General features: G+C 38.0%; 1 protein-coding gene across 1 annotated transcript in view; it reads left to right on the top strand.

The window, feature by feature from the left end:
* Positions 1-667: 667 nt before the first annotated feature.
* Positions 668-21263, top strand: part of nrxn3b (neurexin 3b) — a 398467-nt gene continuing 377871 nt past the window's right edge. The window contains exons 1-4 of the mRNA XM_065268757.1: positions 668-838; positions 5431-6496; positions 17547-17564; positions 19240-19269. Of these exons, the coding sequence (XP_065124829.1) occupies positions 5800-6496; positions 17547-17564; positions 19240-19269 (745 nt within the window). The 5' untranslated portion in view covers positions 668-838; positions 5431-5799. The remainder of the gene's footprint in view (positions 839-5430; positions 6497-17546; positions 17565-19239; positions 19270-21263) is intronic.

Genomic DNA, 21263 nt, shown 5'->3' with positions numbered 1-21263 from the left:
CAGTAAACATGGAAGATTATTTGTCTTTTTCCATACAACTATTACGAATAATGCAACAGTTACTTATCATTTTGGGCAGTTGTATTGATTGATAGTTAGATCATTGTAAGAAAATGAATAGACACTTATTTGAAATGTGATGTGTGAATAGCCTTTTGAAACAGTAGTACTTTGATGTTAAGTTGTGTCATATTGAACATGTGATTTTGGTTGAATGAACAAATGATCCAAGTTTTATGTGTATTGTATCCAAGCAATTGAGAAAAGAGTTAAGAGTTTTGAAAAATGTGCATTTTGATCTTTGGTTGTGAGTTTTGTGTCTAGAGTTGTGAAAAATGACATCAAGGTTCTGAAAATAGTAGCAAAGTGAGTGTAAAAAACTGTAAAAAAGAGCAACACAAAAAATCTATGTTGTACTGTGGTGTTACTTTTCATCCTCTGTCTAAAACATGATCTTTTAAAATTACGTTTTTCTGAAAAATGGTACTTTCGCCCCCTCTCCCCTACTGTACCATAATGCTTAGTCACTAAATTATTCATAATATCAAGGGGATTCCTGATAGCAACGTACGTCTTTAAATGGCGTGTTTGATGTAAGTAGTGGGCGGGGCAGCGGAGCTCGCGTGCGGGAGGTAGGCTGGAGCGCATCAGTCGCGCGGAGGAGAGAGCGAGCTTTGGATGCGCGGACACGCGGATGCGGATTATCCCGCTACACTGCACCTGACCTCAGCATCACTACAGCAGCGCTCCATCACTGGACGTGGATTTTACATTTCTTGAACGCATTTGTGAATAATCCGGATTATCATTTAGGGGAGCCCTTTCTTCTGCCTATAAGGTAAAGCAAAACAACTTTAAGTCATTGTGAGAGTTTCAAAGATACGTATGAGACGCATTTACACTACGTTAAACCCCATTAATTCCACCCGGATTTGTATTTTCATAAATGTATGTAGGTTAATGTTTCGCGAATTTGTCCACTAGCTCTGTAAGTGCAAATGTTGTTTTACACTGCGAATTAGAAAATGCATTTTGTATAAGGAAACTGCAATAGCTATACCTATAACCTTAGCATTCTTTAAATAGTAGTGTACCTGGATGTGTAAAATGATCTGATGTCATTGCTCAGAGACGATCTGAAGGATGCATTCAGTAGTCTGAACATGCTTCTCTCTCTCTCTCTCTCTCTCTCTCTCTCTCTCTCTCTCTCTCTCTCTCTCTCTCTCTCTCTCTCTCTCTCTCTCTCTCTCTCTCTCTCTCTCTCTCTCCTCTCTGCGTTTAGACTAAAAAAGTTTGATGTCCTTTAAAATTTTTAAGTAAAGACTCAATAATACAACACAATATAGATCCATCCTTTACTAAAACGTGATCTAAGTATTGTATTTTATTGCTTTTTTTCTGGCCACAAGCAGTTTGATGAACATCTGTTTATACAGTATCTGCAGTTTGCCTTTAAAATGTTTTATTCCACACACACAACTGAGTGCAACCAACATTTTATGTTCAACAATGGTGATCACTGCTACACTGCAGGTTGCTATGGTTTGCTCATTTCTCATTCTTTGTGAACTCATGACTCAATGTCAAATTACACTGTCCTTTTTTAATACTGCAAGACAACTTAATGAAGCAGATCGCTGAGGAAGTGAACAGAAACTCACATGACAGTAGAGAAAACACATATATCTGCATACTGTATAAATGCGTTTTTGCCTATATTCGGCATTGCGAGAACAAAACATGTTGGCAGTGAGTGTAAATCATTTGAGGCAGATGGAAGACTTCCTTTCATAGTAATGAGCAAGCTTTTTATGAACATGCCTTTTGGGAAACAAATGCAACAATCATTCTGTTTGAGTGCATTTTGGATTATTCCACATATGGCCGGATGCATACTTAATTCCTTTTCGTGTTGAATACCTCGGATGTCTTTGCGTATGCCAGGCAAAGCACTATGAAATCTTGCTTAAACGTTTTTTTTTTAAAGAAGAAACTTCATAGACTACTGATCTATATCATCTGCAACCCGATAGTCTGTATAATGTTTGTAATAAATCCTCCACGTAAATGTTGCCAAACCAAAGACGGCTGTCATGTGCTGCCTGCTTGTGAGAATCGGGTTTCAGCCCAGCCCATTTCCAGTACAGCCTGCGCAGGAAGTCTATCTGAAAACCCTTTCTACATGATGGCCGGTCTGTTAGTACGGCATGCATGGTAAATGTCTTGACCATGACTGCCACATTCACCTTTTTTTCCTCAAATCTTATGCTGCACTCATCGTTGAAACATGGACAAGACCCACTGTCGGCCATGAGCTGGTCCGTGCATCAGTGGTATCGGTTGCCTTAATTCAATATCTGACTGCCAGGGAGAGATTAAATATTCAGGACAGGTAGTTAATGGGGCTATTGTGTTGCACCTCTGTGGAACGGCTACTATTGGGGAGGCTTTTGTTAATGGGGGCTTCATGCCAAAGCAACAGCCAGGTCAGGGATGGATGGAATTCTACACACATGTGTATTTCTCCATCTGACATATGTCAACTCGTCGTGTGCTGTATAATGTAGGTGTTGTGTACAGCAAAGATTTCATTCTGGTTGTTGTGACTTTTCATTGTGGCTTTTTTACTATGTTTTGTGCAGGTTTAAGTATGAAATGGTTGTTATTGCTTGGATTAAGGTCCAACTTAATGAACCCACCTTTGAACCAAATGTCCTATTAAACCATTTTTTCCAAATTTCAGAGGCCACTTCAGGATGCAACCCATTCTCATGAAATGCATATAAATAGCACGCAGTGTGAAAAGTCGTGCAATACATATGTCAAATTCCATTTTGTGTGCATGATACGCCAGTCCTTTCTGTTCACTTAAAGGCGGAGTGCACGATTTCTAAAAAACGCTTTGGGAAAGTCGGGCCGACTACCAAAACACACTTGTAGCCAATCAGCAGTAAGGTGCGTGTCTACTAAACAACATTGTTGCCTGGGTTGCATATGTGTGGGGCGGGTCTATCAAAAGAAGGTCCAGATTCTATTAAAGTAGGGGCGTGTTTGTTTAGGTGATTTTAAATGTCAACATTGGCTTTCAGAGATCATTGACCCTGCCTTTAACACAGAAAATTGTTTGGTGTCGTTTTATGTATTAGTTTCTCTTTTGTTTTTTGTCTGTTTTTTAAACCATTTAGGCTTGGGTTTGGAGTTCAATTTGGGATTTGCTTTAGGATGTCATTTAATATATAGGTTTTCCATGTTTTTGTCTATTTTTAAACCATGGTCTATTGGAGTTGGGGTTAGAATTGTGGTTTGGGTTAGGATGTCATTTTATGGGACGCAAAGTTGTTTTAACCCCAAACCCAAAAGCAACAATGTTAAAAAACAGAAAAAATTAGAAACCAATACATAAAATGACACAAAAAGATGCGCCATATTAAAGGGATCATCGCGTAAAAATCTGATTTAGAGCTAAAACGTCAAATACGTACTCTGGGGACACCAAAGACTTATATTACATCTAAAAAAAATCTCATAAAATGACCCCTTTAAGTGAACGGAAGGACTGGCGTTTCATATGCACATAAAATTGTAAGTTGGCGTATGTATAGAGACAGAGCGCAGTTACGCTAATTTGAAAACCACGCCCACTGGGGGGGGGCAATCCCAACCGTCTCCATTGACTTTGTATTGCGAGAGGCAGCCTTCTTGTCATTTCTGGCTTAAAACAAAAAACAGAATAATGTCTAAAAGCTGCTGTGTGACAGGATGTACAGCCGACAAGCTAAAAAACCCAGAAATAAGTGTTTATAAGCTGTCGACCCCCAAAAAACAAGCATTTAAAGCAGTGATCTCACAAAATATGCGAAATAGTCACGCATTATTTTGCTCAGTTTTGCATGACATTGTCACGTATTTCCACCATATTACGTGCCCCTGCCACGACTTTCTTTCCATGACAGTTTCACGTTTTGGTTACTCAACTGTTTTTCCTATTTTCTTACAATTGTCGCTTCGGTTTGGGGTTAGAACAACTTTTTGTTAAAATCACATCCTTACCCAAACACAACTCTAACCCTAATGTCAGGAGACGATGGTTTAAAAAGCATACGAAATTTTTTATAAACCAATACTTAAAGTGACATCCTAACGCAAACCGCAAATCTAACCCCAAACCGAAGTGACAGTTGTTTAAAAATAGGAAAAACAGTTGAGTAACCAATACGTGAAATTGACACAGAAAAGAAATGCGTGGCATGGGCACGTAAAATGGTGGAAATACGTGACAATGTCAAGCAAAACTGAGAAAAATAATGCGTGACTATTTCACGGACATTTGTGAGATCAGGTTGATTTAAAGACACAAAAGTGGATCTCTGACTACGTTTCCCTTCAGTGGGTGTAGTTTTAATAGTAGTAGTACTATAATAAGTTGCCTTTTTTACTTTTGTGTCTTAAACGCTTGTTTTGGGGGGTTGACAGCTTATAAAAACGTATTTCTGTTTTTTTTTTGCTTGTTAGCTGTACACCCCTTCACACAGCAGCTTTTGGGCATTATTCTGTTTTTGTTATAAACCAGAAATGACAAGGAGGCAGCCTCTCACAATACAAAGTCAATGGAGACGGATGGATTGTTTTCCCCTCGATGGGCGTGGTTTTCAGGTTATGACGTGTTGCGCTCTGTCTCTATTGCAAGAGTTTTCACACTGCATGCTATTTATACCCATTTCATGAGAAAGGGCTGGTTTTTGAGACAGACCTGGGTATACTTCACTTCCCTTCAAGCGATAGCCGTCATTTCACCACCAAGGTTAACTATAGACCCGGTATACAGTAGTCTGGCTAGTGACTCACTTGTAGCCAAAACAACAACAACAACAACAACTTGAATTTGGTAAAATTTTGGCCTAAATAACTTGCCAGATGTATGATATTCCAGTGGTTACAGGGTTTTGTTTAATTAATTTATTTGTTTGAGTTTATTTATTTGTGGGCTATGGTTAGGCATCTATACATTTTTTATTGACAGCCCAGATTTTGCCTAGTTTTAACCTAGATTAGCTGTGTTTGGTCTTTTATACACAAAATTGCTTGCTGAGGTTTTGTAATCAAAATATTACGCACCACCAGATTTTTTTAACCGCACATATTCTACGCACAGGTATGCAGTATGTAGTATGCAGGCCAAGAGAGGTATTACAATTTGTCGCAACGTGCATGCATCGAATGCCTGTATATGCGAGTCAAATGAAGTATATTTTGCAAGGCTGTGCGTTAAACTGTGCGGGTATGCTTACGTATGCGTAAAAACAAGTACACTTGGCACTTTATGATAGAATACAGAAACAAGCTGCCATGTTATTGACAAATGTTTGTGTGTGTATGTACAGTATACTAAGGCTAATGAACATTTCTGTGTAATCTTTTTTCTGTTCACAGATCAGAAAAAGGCCCACCGTGGCCGTTAACATGTGGTGGCGATATAACCGAATCACAAATATGGAGCATCTGTGTTTTAATCCAGGAAGTCTTCTTGAGGGAACCTCATCAGTCAAGCCTCTCTAACACAGATTGGGAAAGCTGAGCATTTGTCCACCTCTCATCAAAATAGTGTTTGGAAGTAATATTGGTTGCGCTAAACACAATTTGGAGTAGCACTCCCATGGCTTTACCTTCTTTGTCCAAGTGCTGGTCACATAAAGGATTTGATGTTTCTTCTATGGGCTTCCAATCATATAGAAAACTCAATTGAGGAATTTGTTTTGTTTATTGTTTGAGAAACCCTGGTTATTGCATAATCTTGTTACAATGCCTCCCCTTTCTCAGCCCCATTGTGTACTATTGCTGCTCAGCACCGTCCTGAGTCTCGGTTTGGGCCTAGAATTCACAGGCTCGGAGGGTCAGTGGGCGCGTTATCTTCGCTGGGATGCCAGCACCAGAAGTGACCTCAACTTTCAGTTCAAAACAGCTATATCAAACGCTCTGGTTCTCTACTTTGACGATGGAGGATACTGCGACTTCTTGCTCGTGACGGTCGACGAAGGCAAGCTGAAGTTGCGTTTTAGCGTGGACTGCGCAGAAACGACAATAACCTCCGACAAGTTGGTCAACGACAGCCGCTGGCACTTCGCCACCATCAGCAGACACAATTTGCGAACAGCGCTGGCAGTAGACGGGGATTCCAAAACGGATGAAGTGAAACCGCAGAGGCAGTTTATGAAGATCGTCAGCGACCTGTACGTTGGAGGAGTGCCCCAGGACATCCGGACATCTGCTCTAACGCTACCGTCAGTTAAGGAGATCACACCGTTCAAGGGGATTATTACGGACCTGGGTTACGGGAATCAGGTTCCAACACGTTTGGGAAGCCACAAAGTTCGGTTAGAGATGGAGGGCTTGTGTACGGAGAATCCCTGTGAAAATGGAGGCAGCTGCACAATGGCTGATGGTGAACCTTACTGTGACTGCTCCAAAACAGGGTATGCAGGCCGTTACTGCAATGAAGGTAGGAACATTTCTCTATTTCTTTATTTACAGAAAACCGTAATACAGTAATATATGTTCCTCCTGGTCTTATTTTGCATGATTTATCAGTGAACATATAAAAAACTATGCATATCTTCATTATGTTTAATCAGAATTTGCATCTTAAATGGCTTTGCTGCTGATGTCCTATCTCAGCAAGCAATAGCCATCATTTCACTGTCTAGGTTAACTATAGACCCGGCTATGAGTAACCCACTTCTAGCCAAAATAAACTTGAATTTGGTTACATGTCGTTTTTGCCAAACTAATATGCTAGATGTATGATATTCCATCATGTAAGTAAAGTCAGTTATTAAAAGATGTTTAGTTTCATTTATTTATTTATTTATTTAATTTATTTCTCTCATCCTTTTCTCATCCTCATGTTGTTGTAAACCTGTATGAATTTCTTTTTTCTGATGAACACAAAATAAGATATTTTCATAAATGATGGTAAGCACACAGTTGATGGTACCAATTGACTTTCATAGTAGGAAAAACTAATATTATGGAAGTATTGTGAAAGATGATAAAGAAGATATTTTGATAAATGATGGAAAGCACAAAGTTGACGGTACCCATTGAATTCGTATTTGTTTTTTCGACTATGGAAGTCAATGGTTACAATCAGCTGTTACCATCATTTATCAAAATATGAAGAGTTTTTTTATTTTTCAAAAACTACAGCTAAGTAGCACAATTAAACAATAAAAACACGATAACATTATAATAAACATGTTTATTACATGATTTATCTCGTTTTGGAACCAAACTCTTCATATCTTCTTTTGTTTTCTTTACAATAAAGAACTTCATACAGGTTAAGAACAACATGAGGATGAGAAAATGATGACAGAATTTTCATTTTTGGATGAACTATCCCTTTAATTTATTTTGGGGCTTTTAGCCTAGACATCTGGGCTGTGTTTGAATGGCTATTAAACATCTTTAAAACGCAAAAAGCGACATGCAGCATAATGGATAAAGTTAATCAATATACCTTTAGACATTTTTTCCATTAAGCAGTCAGTTCTGGCTCCGTACTGCTATTGAACTTTTCACACTTTTCACCAACGTATCAAAAATCCTTTCGATTGATCCTAAGAATTTTAATGCAATATCTTAACATTAGATTACCCATCACAAATAAATTAGTTTGTAAAATGCTTCATGTTGACTAAAACATTGTTTATATGAAATACTGTAGTATCTAATCATTCATCAACATACACACAACATTTTAAGTAAAAGACACCATATAGTAATATATACGTATAACACATCCTAATTTTTTAACTTTATGTAAAATGAATGTATAATTGTATAACTGTTCAGGTAAGACTTGCATTCTATGTATATCCTCTATTCTTAATGATGAATATGTACAGTGACCCTAATAAGTGTTTGGACACTTACGCCCCACTGCCTGGTCTCCCCTAGAAATGAAAACTTGCAAATTTGGCTAAACTCAAATTTAGGAAAATGTATATTTTTTTGCGAGTTGATCTAATTCAATGACATTTATACATTTTTTAAGTGTGACCCAAGTGTCCAAATACTGTTTTGGGAATATTATATGCAATTAAAGGTGCTGGAGAGACAGATCAGTTTTTGTTCATTCTCAAACATAAGGGAAAAACTTAAAATGTTTTAGAAATTTTGTTCATTTCAGACCTTACAACAGGGATGTCCATCTTTGGTTTTATTGGTCATTGTGACAGATTAATTACTTTTTTCCCCATGAAACACCTACTGTAGATCCTTCACATGTTGCGGACAATGGAAGGTACACCACAATTTCAAGAGCTGAACATTTTGATCTAAGATTAGGATTTCTATTTTCTGAGTTCTTAGATTAATACTAGAAGGTCATATCTTTTCTTTTGACTGTACTTCAATGTTGATACCTACTTGGGATTACTCTCACTGTTGACTCGCCAGCAGGTATTAAAATAAGACTCAAAAATTATTATATTTCATGAATGCACACTGAATTGCCAAGAGACTTTTGCCAAGAGATTAGTTCTGTGTATATTTCCCCATTTCTCATGCATTAACATTTATTGAAGGCGTAAATATATAACTATTAGATGGGGAAGGAATTAGAAGACCTGAATGCACATGTTTTATTTCATTTCATGATCCAACCCAAGCCCTTTAGTCTGTTTACAGTAGTCATCTTCGGTTGTAGTTTTGCAGGAATCTGTAAAGGACCAAAATACACATTTTTGTATCTATTTTTTGAAATGTAAGGCTGATTTGGTAGCTTTTCTTGCCTTCAAATGCTGACTGTTGCATAAAGCAAGAGTATCATACACTCTAAAAACAAACGGTGCTATATAGCACCAAAAGTGGTTCTTTGCTCGTAATCATAAAATAACCATTTTTAGTGCCATATAGCACCAGTGAAGCACCAGTGAAGCACCTGTGTAGAACCATATGTGGTGCTATAGTGGTGCTATATGGCCCCTATATGGTTCTACACAGGTGCTACACAAGTGCTTCACCGGTGCTATATGGCACTAAAAATGGTTCTTCTTTGGTTACGATCCAAAGCAACAGTTTTGGTGCTATATAGCACCGTTTGTTTTTTTAGAGTGTAGTGCATGATGGGAAAAACAATATCATTTGTAAAAGTTTAAAAATTGTCATCTCTGGACCAGGAGAGGTACGTAAGGCTGGAGGTCAGTGAAGGATGTTGCTATCTCTCTTGCCTTCTGGCAACCAGCAGTCCTAAAAAAGTCCTCTTAATGAGGAGCCAATCACTAACAGGACAAAAGAAAGACATGATGTGATAAATGTGAGCGCTAATGTCAGAACAGTGGGGTTTTGCTCTGCTCGTCTTGTGCTTTGACCGCAGGCATGGCCATCAGAGCCATCACGACTTGGCTTGGCCCCATCAGGCCCAAGTCGTGTCTAGAGATTAATGGACGTGTCTGATAACGGATTGTGCCGTTGATCTGTGGGAACGTTCTGTAATTAGGGGAGTAACGAAAGAGAAATGGCTAATTCGCTGGTGGGCGATGAAGATAAACGACAGGCTTAAATTTAGACCGACACGCACTCAGCCTCTCACAGCATGTCCGCATTTACTCATTTATAGAATTTGCTAAGATTGAATTGTGCTTTTTATTTTTTAGCATCCAAATCAGATAAGAGTATAAACATTTAAGTCTGTATTTGACGCACACTGAACAATGTAACTACGTCAAACTACATAGGTTATCGGGTGAAAGTCTTAGTTTATGGAGAATGCAACAGAGCAACATGATCTGGCAACCACTGCAGTCGATACACAACCCAGCTTTATAAATGCAGAAAGTTCACTCTACAATACAGTGCATTTGGCCTGGTTATAACGCTTTTCTTCATCATTTGATAATTTATTGGTCGATCATCACTAAAGAAATCTGTTTTAAATAATATTCAGGTTACCACCTAGCAGCGGCGGCCGGTGACTTCTTTTTTGAGGGCGCTCAATGCAAAGCTCGTCACAACATGTATGTAGCCCGTCGTGTGTGGCTCGTCATTTTAAAATATGGGTTTGGCGCGTCATGTTAACCTATGTGCATCACACGTGATGTCAAAAAACATGCCTGCTGCAGACGCTTTGAAGGTGTTTATGATAAAAGTGATGCTTGTGTTTGCCAGATACTCGCTTAATCTCATGTGTAATCATAGTTTAGTGTTAAGTTAGTCTATTGTGGGTATTTCGTGAGTGTCTCCTTTATCATAAACCCTTTCGATGCATGTGCAGCAGGCAGAGATGTGTTTGGCCGCCCTTTTAGTTTTAGTCTTAGTCTTTTGGACGAAAATGTCACATTTTTATGTCACTTATAAACTTGATGGTTTTAGTCAAGTTTTAGTCTACGAAAACACAAAAAGGTTTTAGTCAAGTTTTAGTTGACGAAAACACAAAAAGGTTTTAGTCAAGTTTAGTCGATGAAAACGCAAAAAGGTTTTAGTCAAGTTTAAGTCAATTTTAGTAAAAAAAGGATTCTTTAACAAATTTGGCTTAAAAAGTTTGGTGTATTTAATACTATTAAAATGTGCATTAAGGTTGTCCCTGAGGGCTTGCCGTTGTTTTAGTCGGTGTGCCTTCTGCGCATGTAATAACAAAAAAGTTGAGCCTGATATACCCTCATGTTGAGTTTGTGTGTTACGCTGAGACCTCACTTATATAGTTGAGAAACGCGTGCCTTGCCTTGTTATTTAAACACACCACAAAAAGTATTAGAAATGGGCTTAGGTTTGACAAGTAGATACATGTAAAACCTTACCATGAAATGTGTCACAAGCCGAATGTCGAGTAAAATTGAATGTATATGATATGTTAACAGCGTGAATTGTTAGTTACCTTTAAAAAATATTAGCGTGATGAGCCTTCAGGTGCATTGAAAATGTACATCTTAAAAATGTAAAGTGTCTTTATTTGGCACATAATCCAAACAACGTAAAATACCATGCACGTCAAAAATGCAGAAGGGAGAAAGACTGAGCATCAAAAAGTGATGTTGAATGCACATCAATGCTAAAAGAGAGGATAGCCTGTGCGTAAAAAGTGATGCCTATGGGTACCTTTAGCATCTCTAGGCGTGTCACACAATGCCTCGTCTTTTGACATCTTGTGAGTGATATTGTGCTGCCAAATATCATACTGAGAGTTCAACATTAGTTTCTAAGTTTTGCTGCTCCTCCAGCTAGACCATTACCAAACCAGCATAAAACAGTCTGATATGGTAATTCCACTGGTCCTTTTAACAGGATTGGTGTTGCAAATAACCTCTGTGAGAGTCAAATAAATAAAGATGAGCATAGCGATTATTTAAAGTTTGCTCCTGGTAAAAAGCCATAGAAACAGTCTGTACAACCCGTGGTATTTGTCCACAGACACCAGTAATACCTCAACAGACTAGCAGAGACCCTCATAGCATGCAGATGGCATGAGAGAGAAACATGATGTACACCATAACAGCAGGGACACAAGCATCAGTATTATCAAGATTAAAACATTTGAAACAATATGCATTTAGCCATAAAACACATGTTTGGTCTGCCCTGATAAGATGGATCATTGGCAAACCGCACCATAGTATTCAGTTTTTAAAGTCGTAGTGATCACATAATGCGCAGACTTTACTGGGAAATGCATCTGCTAGTTTAGTCTGTTTAATCTGTGCTAGTTTATGTGCAAGTGGAAAAGTAATTAAATGATGTTTTAATTTTTAGGATACTTATGAATAAAATTATTTTCCTGTCATTAAATGTACCCTATTTCTTTTACAAGCTCCACATAGTTTTATAGGAGGCTTTAATAAAACGAAATTAATAAGGAAGAACATGCAAACTGCAAACAAAATGTCAAAACAATGGCTGTGGGCTTAGCTGTGAGGACTAATAAATATACATGAAAATATGACAGATACCAAAAAAGTAGGTCAGTTTAAAGAGAGGAAATAACTGGCAACCTGATTCAGGCACAGTGGGCATTCGTGTCTTTTGACCCAGCATTGGAAAATGACGGGATTTGAGTTAAGGGATGAAAATAGAGCAAAGGATTAAATCCGAGCAGCATGTCATCAAGAGGAATATGGTCACATGTAGACGATAAACCCTTTTCCCTCTCTTAACGCTTTAAGTAACCAACCAAAGAAAAATCTTTTGCATATTTTTGGTGAACATCAGAGAAGGACAGGCCAGGGTATATTGTTTTAGTGGCAGCCATTTTGTTGATAATTATATAGAGAAATCATGGGATGGTAAGGTGGATGCATTTTGTTCATGTGCAAGCTCTTCTGCATTATTATATGACTCATGTATTTAGTGGCAGACAATAGACAAGCTGTGTTTTTTAACCAGCTTCACAATAGTAGAACTTAAAACAAGACTATTCAGTGAAATTACCCAAAGTGATTAAAAAGTGCAAAAATCAGGAGTTTTTGAGTTGCTTCATACCATATATCATCATCCCATACGGCAAAATGGGATTGTAAAAATATATTTCAAATATATATTTTGAAATATGTTTACAAAATAAATTTTTCCCTAATACATTTTCTGGCCATTTTTTAGTTTGAAATATATATTTAAAAAAATATGATTAAAAGCATTTATTTTCACGTCGCATTGGAAGAAAAACTTTGTATGTTACAAACCTGTAAACAGGTTTGAAAAGATTAAAATTAAATATATTTTCAACTGCAAAAATATACTTATATATTTTATAAATACTTAAAGGTGCCATAGAATAAAAACACTGTATTTACCTAGACATCGATAAATAATAAAAGCTTTGTACATGGTACTGACATAGCATGAGCCTTAAACACGATTGTTTTATCATTCTTAAGTAAACCTTGTGCATGCAAAAGAGTGATGGAAAACAGTCAACATAACACCGACTGTGACATCACAGTAATGATGTACACCCCAACATTAATTTACACATTAAATGACAAATTATTTGTTAAAATGCTAAAAATAAAGTTGTTACCGTTGAGTTAGCACTAGGGTTGGACCGATAGACGATGGCATCGTCCATCGCCGATGGCCGATAGACATGACGATGCAGAGTCGGCATCGCGATACCCCGCCCACCCCCCCAAAATAAAAACACTGCAGCCTCTCGCAGCATCCCGCTCGCGAAAACACACACTTAATGCATGCTTTCAATTTCCGCGTCTTTATTTTTGTATACTTATGAGGAAATAACAAGTAAGTTGTTCACAGTCAACTTATATTCAAAAGAGTACACACTTTATACAGTAAACGCCAAACGAATTAAACGAACTAGTTCGTTTACATAATAACTAAATGAGGCATACAAAAACAGCAGAAAAAAAATCTGCTTTTTCATGGTTTTACCATGACGAACAGAGGTTGGGAAAAAAAAAACAACTTTAAATATCAAGGTTTCTGGCCAGAAATACTAACATGTTCACCTTTTCTGGCTTTAATAAGCTGCGAAGTGGAGTAACAACATTACCCGCTGTGCTGAACACACGTTCAGATGGAGCACTGGTAGCACATATGCACAAATATTTACGAGCGATGTTGGCCATAAGAGGAAACCGTCCTTGGTTAGCTTTCCACCAAGTTAGTGGGTCTTCTTCTCCGTCAATAACCATTTCCTGTAGATACAGTGACATCTCAGCTTCACTCTTTTGATCAGCGGTGAGCACTGCTGTAGCTGCTCTTTTACCAAGAAGGCTGCCCAGTCCCTTTTTCTTCTTAGGCGCGGTGCCAGCACCTGATTCCTCTGCCTCTTCTCTTTCTCGTGCGGGGTCGGATGATGGGCTTGCGCGAGTTGCTGCTGCTGCCGCCATTTCTGCAACCAGTTCAGTTTTTGTGGCACTTAGCTCAGGTGGTTTCATGTGATCCCCTCTGTATCTGGGGTCAAGCAAGGCAGCTTTGCGCATCATACTCAGGGTGGCATCATTTCTATATTTGCCTTCCATCTGCTCCAAGATGACACGCTTCAGGTCGGCTGTAAGTTTCGCATCTTGCTCCGAGCTCTCCAGCACACTTTCCAGGTGTGCCAACATCGGCAAAAGTGAGGAAACCGTGACATAGTTTTCTCCAGAAAGAATATCTGTAAACTCTGCCACTGGCTTCAATCCACTATTAACTGCTTCCAGAACACTTATGTCCTGCCATGTAAGTTGCGGGAGCGGGCGGCGGCTTTTATCCTGAGCAAACACTCGTTTGATGGCTTGAACCTGCTCCAGAATTCTCTCCACCATTCGCTGTTTGGAGCCCCATCGTGTTGCACAGTCCTGTCCGAAAAAAATATATATGCTATTCGTCCAGCTTTTAAGATCGTTTTGCTAACCAGGCTGACAAAAAAGGTACATCGCCTTCAATGTGGTGAGCACACAACATCAAATCAGCTTAAAATATAAGTTATAGGCTATGTAAAATCCGTGCATCATTCGTTTTCTTAATTTTCAATTAAGAAACTTGTTTACGAAACCCAAACGAAAAACAAACAACGACTTGATATTCATAATTTCATTTCTATGCACAAATTAAAAATGGTAATAAGAATAATGGTTACGGAATGAGTTTGATATTGGTAGTCCTAATATATTGATATGATAATAATTTATGCATAGAATCGAAAATACCAATGTCAAATCGTTGTTTTTTGTTTTAGTTTTGTAACGAAATTATGATAATTATTAATTATACATTAATTGAACGAATGATACGTGGATTGTGCGTCTGTCTGATCGCATGCTTGCATTTTTGTATGCACATTTATGGTTTAATTGAAAACTTATTAAAGATTTTTAAAGATTACCGTGATCAAGGAGTGATGAGGGAGTTTTAGCTCCTCTTGTGCTTTGCTTAGCTCTCGTCTCCTCCACCAGCTGTGGGAAAAAGCAGTGTTGACTGCCCGGCAAACCCCGAAAGCCCGATCAGTGCTGGCTTGCTGCTTCTTGAGTGAGTTGTTTATAGCAATGTTCAGATTGTGGCCAAAGCAACTTAACCAAGGCCATTTTAACTGTCTGATGGCAGCAACAACGTTTGCCCCATTATCAGTAGTTATGCAGGAAATTTTCTTTTCTTCTATTTTCCATTCGTGTACACTTTCCTGCAATGCCTCTTCCAGGTTGTCGGCTGTATGGCTTTCTGGCATGAAGCTTGTTTGTAGGCATTTCGATTTTAGTGTCCACTCTTTGCTGACATAATGTGCGGTCACTGACATGTAAGGCATCATGTTGCAGCTGGACCACATGTCAGTTGTCAGTGCCAAATATTCCACATCATCCAGCTCTGCTAAAATATTTGCTCTGATGTCGTTGTACAACTTTGGGACTGCGGTCTTCGAGAAGAACTTCCGACCTGGCAGCTCATACTGCTTGTCAAATATTTGCAGCATGGCCTTAAACGCGCTCTTCTCTACCGTATTAAAAGAAACCATTTCTTTTGCTAGGTAGCGGGTCACAGCATCAGTACACTGCTTCCATCTTTCGCTGTCACGCTTGTACTTAGTAACTTTAGCGAAAGCCTCAGATAGGGTTGGTTGGTTCCTGCGAAGTTCAGTTGTGCGTGATGATGACACTGGCAATGAACTGTATTGTGCGGGATGGTGCACACGCAAATGGTCATGTAAATTTGTCGTCTGCGCATCTTTTGCGCGGATAACTTGACCGCAAATCCTGCACACCACTTCAGACGTGTCTCGTGGCTGTCCTCTTTCATTAGGTCTAAAGCCAAAGTACTGCCAGATAGGTGAATTTGTACCTTTTTTAACGACCAAGTTTGTCGACGGCGACGCCATTATAACGACGCAGATCACTGTGCTGCCTACTTCATGCCAGAGTCCCGCGGAAAAGTGATTGACAGGTGTTAATTTCTGTGTAACTTATCTTTATTTATGGTTATGGGTTTGGTTAAAACAAAGATCATGCGGGTCAGGTAGTGGAAACGATACAATTAATTAATTCGTTATAAATTAATTATTTACGCCCCGCCCACCGACGACGATGCCATCGTCCATCGCGATGTTTCACATTAAACATCGTACGATGCCAAATTGGTCGACATCGCCCAACCCTAGTTAGCACTATATGCTAGTTAATGCTATATGCTAGCGTTTAGGCTGAAATTTTACTAGTGACTTTACAGTTACGTTTTGCAGGATCTGTTACCAATCAGAAACGTCTATTAACAATCTCTAAACAATAAGTTGTTCCTCAAAATCTGTATTTTCGTCTGATACAGGCCCTACATATAAAGTCGGTTTACTAATGTTAGCTACTGACATGAGCCTCAGAGCAGAGCAATCAGAGAAGAGTTCAAAATTATTATTCATTACCCTTTAAAATAAGGTTATAATAGATTATTTAATTCCTAGGGTTGTAAATGGACATGTAAAAATGTTTCTGGATTACACACCTTCTATGTAAATATCAAAGAACAATTTAAAATATTATTTCAATGCATTATTTTGCACCTTTGAAACATTTTATAATTTACTAATTATAAAAATACAAATTTATAAATTACTAATTAAATGAACTTTTATATTTTGGCCAGGAAAATATATTTTTGCTGTATAAGTTGTAAAATTAACATGTATTTGTTGCCCCGAAATACATTTTGAAATAAATGTTAACTCTTTCCCTGCCAATGACAAGTTTTTATGGCAATCCATATTTCTGCTATTATCCACTAGGAGGTGCTCTTACAAAACTTATAAAGCACTGAAGCATCCACTTATCCAAAAACAGTAAAAACTTTGTGTATGTTTTGATTATCGTTCCAAATTATCGTTTTTGATTATGGTTTTTAGTCGGTCAGCATGCTTTTATGCCTTTGTAGAGATTTTTTTCATTCAGAGATCCATTCGGTGCTATGAGAATGATGTCTTTGATTTAAATTGGTCGGTTATATTTATTATAGTAGAGAGACTTTTGGGATGATTCATGTAAGTCTTACAATCTCAAAGGCCTGTTTCAAGGTTGTTTTTGTGTAGAAATCTGCGCTGTTCTCTTGCATTTGCTCTTGCAATCTGTGTGCATTCATCCAATGGGGTTATTCAGAAACATAAAAGCAGATGTGGATGATTCACTGGTATACACACAAACGAGTCTTCAATTGAGAGTAATTTTTTGTGTCCAGAAATCCACAAACCTCACAACCTCGTAAATTCACATGGTCCACACGGACAGCCGGTTTAGTAACCTGCTTGGATTTACGACCTTATCCAGTGTATGTGAGGAACGCTGTGGCATTCCAAACTCTAGATGTGGAATAAATCTCCAGCCTTATTCTCAATGTGATGGGGTGATTTGAAACAATAATGTCAATCTGTTTTTCTGAGACAATGGAACAGATATTACAGACCTTTTTCCACAGGGTTGTTTTTTGAACAGGCATGCACAGGGCAGCAATGTCCCTTGCATGACAAACCAATTGGTTTTAATGTTTTTTTGCATGACAGCCCTCATGCAAAATAAAATGGGTTTGTAATGGTTGAACTTTCTCTGTCTTGCTTTCCCTTTGTGCCATCTTCTCAAAAGCTGTCAACCAAACTCCTGGTAAGTTTAAAGCTGTAAATACAATATATCACTATATAAACACTTAAGTTAAGAGAATTAAAATGATGTTCTAATAGTAAATTGAAAAGTATACTTTTCAATTAGTAGTCGCTTTCACACATAAAACCTGTTCAACCGCTCACGTATCAAGAACAAAATATTGTTAACAGTTGTCAATATGCTAAAAATGTCCTTTGGTTACACTACTAATTATAGTCACTAATAAATATAGAATAACTGATTACTGCCACACCTGTTTCCAATCAAGAAATCACTTCAATAGGACCTGCCTGACAAAGTGAAGTAGACCAAAAGATCCTCAAACGCTACACATCATGTTGAGATCCAAAGATATTCGTAAACAAATAAGAAAGAAAGTAACTGAGATCTATCAGTCTGGGAAAGGTTATAAAGCCATTTCTAAAGTTTTGGGACTGCAGGAAACGACAGCGAGAGCCATTATTCACAACTCGCAAAAACAGTGGTGAATCTTCCCAAGAATCGCCATACGACCATAATTACCCCAAGAGTGGAGCAACGACTCATCCAAGAGGTCACAAAAGACCCCTCAACAACTTCCAAAGAACTGCAGGCCTCAGTTAAGGTCAGTGTTCATGACTTTAGCATAATGACCTGCATAGCAGAGTTTCAAGACGAAAACCGCTGTTGAGCATAAAGAACATAGAGGCTCAACTCAGTTTTGTCAGACAAAACATATTGATGACCCCAAGACTTTTGGGAAAATACTCTGTGGACTGACAAGACAAAAGCTGAACTTTTTGGAAGGTGTGTGTCCCATTACGTCTTGTGTCAAAGTAACACTGGATTTCAGAAAAAGAACATCATACTAACAGTAAAATATGATGGTGGTAGTGTGATGGTCTGGGGATATTTTGCTCCTTAAGGACCTGGAAGACTTATCGTGATAAATGGAAACATAAATTCTGCTGACTGCCAAAAAATCCTGAAGGAGAATGTCCAACCATCTGCAGCAGGACAATGATCCAAAACACACCAGCAAGTCCACCTCTGAATGGCTGAAGAAAAACAAAATGAAGACTTTGGAGTAACCTAGTCAAAGTCCTGACCTTAATTCTATTGAGATTTGTTTGATGATCTGAAACATAAAAAAAAATAACTTCAGGAACGGGGGCCAACACTTTTTCACACCACTGTATAATGATAAAAGAAATATATAGATTGATTGCACTGTAAGTTGCTTTGTATAAAAGAATCTCCAAAACTTGCAAATGTCAGTCTAAATGGACGGTTTCATTGCCAGGATAAGCAGCATACATTTGACTTTTTTTAGTTTAGTTTTTCATCTATTAAAGCTGGGAAATCAGCCCATTTACCACATTTAAGCAACTGATCCTAATCACCTTTGATTTCCAAATGAAAATAATACGGTGTTTAAATTATTGTATGGCTCTATGTGTGAAAGCGCCTAATGCCACAACCTACTGATAATATTGCATTGCTTAATGTACAAAGACAGAAATGTTATCAGACTCTTTTCTATATGAGAAGCTTTTCTATTTAAGAAAGCTTCAGTTTTTAGTGTGATAGCCATGGTTTGTCTTTCACCAAACCATGAGTGGTCACAATACCTGAACTATATTGGTATTGGTGTTAAGTCTTTTCTTTGTCTTTCAATCTCATTTTCCTCCCCAAGGGTTCGCGCATATGGTGAAGTCTCCACAAGGTATGGCCTGACTTTATTCTCTCTTTCCAGTGTGTTTAGATTGTTTTTGTTGCACTTGCACATGCATGCGGTCGTGTAAATGCTTATGCATGCCTGCTGTCTTCTTTCTGTGACGTCGTGTTGACCTGTTAGGTTAGGAGGCCTGATAATTCCCCCTCGTGATGTCAAAGGGTGTCTGTCATTTTATCTGTAATGTTACTGCAGTGCCAGCTGACCCTTAATGTACAATCACAGATCTGGCTAGTGTATTACGGACATCTTTTTCATGTACTGGCAGATTCCCCGTACAACTACAGTACAAAAATATATCCCTGAAATAAACTGAACAGCTCTGAATAAAATGCTTTTGAAAGGAAATGAAATTCACCTTTTAGGTGAATGAATAATCTAGAGTGATGGTTTTGTACAGAATACTTGGCCTCTGCCAGCATTTTCTCATATCTGTACAATATTACTAGTATTGCAACCTTATGACTTGGCACTTTCTCTGAAAAGGGTACAAAATACTGCCTGAAACCCTTAGCAATGAAGTCTTTTCTTCAGCACAGTGTCTGTAAAAGGAGGTTTTTAACCTTTAGACTAAACAGTATATAAGCCTCAGTTTATGTGACATTTGGATTTTTTAATTGTTGCCAACATTTGGAACATAAATATCCTAACATAAATGTTTAAATTAATTAGATAATATTAATAAATATAATTAATATTACTAATAATAATATTAAATAATAATTGGTTTATTATGTTAGGTAGGCAATTTTTTAAGATACTTTTTGGCTGAAAGTCAGATGTTTACATATTTTACAAATATAAATCTTCTGTGGAAGTTCCAGGACCATAAAATGTTGATCAATGTTAATATGTTTTGGGGGAAACGTGACTTTAGAGAGAGCTCTGAAGAGAGGGTGGGATCTTTCCACTTTTATTGTTTCGGAACTAGCTTGCTATCGCTAGCTGCATACTCAAACATTATACATTTTTAACCAAATGTATTTTTTTGACAATAACACTAATACTGACAACACCAAAAATATTGAATATAACGACATTAAGCAGACCGATTGGCGAGGTTTGCCGCTTGCATTCGAGGGAGAAACTGAAGACGGAGCTGTCAATCCGGACACCTGCTGCTTGCCGCAGTGATGTGAGCGCCGTGGTTCCTTTTTTTAATCGCGAATGAAGTGAATTAGATGGTGAATTTGATAAAAACAAACCTTTTAATAAAAAGAAACATTTTATATCGAATATTTTAATTGCTGCTTATACTGTATCCCCGAAAATAACGGGAAACAATTCTATTTTATTAAAATACCAACAGAGTTTGTTATTTTCATTTTTATTTTATAATTTTTTTTTATATATATTTTATTTTATATATTATATAACATATGTATGCATATTACCGTGTTTTACCTGTGAGGAAAACATGAATTTATAATGTTTATTAGTGTAACTGAAGGTTGGATTACACTTGGATTGAAACGCACGTGATCGTTGTCATCAGTGAGGCGACCAATCACGAAGACCTGTGTCGTCATCACAACTGAGCCAGTCGGCTACTCTCGAAACGCTCTAGCGGTACTTTAAAACCATATGACACAGTCACATGCCTGCAGTGCCAGCTCAAGTCGGACAAAATTACTAACCGGCATGCGCTGCTTTAAGTCAGCCACATGAAGTCGAAGACACCTAATGCTACACTCAATAATCCGGCCTTCCAATTAAAAGAACCAATCATCAATCGATAAAGACTAACGATTCTCTGGGGGAGGGGCTCTATACAGAGTTGTGTGAGCTACTACGCGTGTGCAGTAGCTAAAGAACTCAGCCTGATCGCACAAGAATTCATACGTATCTTATGAGCTGGCTAATTCGTTGGAATTTATACACGGTTAATCATGTAAAAAGGTACAACCCACCCCTAACCCCAACGTCAGAAGGGGAATGACAAATCGTACCAAAATGTACAAATGTGGTCGTAGGAATTTATATGA

The sequence above is a fragment of the Paramisgurnus dabryanus genome, chromosome 12 (genome assembly GCF_030506205.2).
Source record: "Paramisgurnus dabryanus chromosome 12, PD_genome_1.1, whole genome shotgun sequence".
Classification (NCBI taxonomy): Eukaryota; Metazoa; Chordata; class Actinopteri; order Cypriniformes; family Cobitidae; genus Paramisgurnus; species Paramisgurnus dabryanus.
The sequence above is the reverse complement of the archived record's forward strand: the minus strand, read 5'-3'. Positions and strand labels throughout refer to the sequence as shown.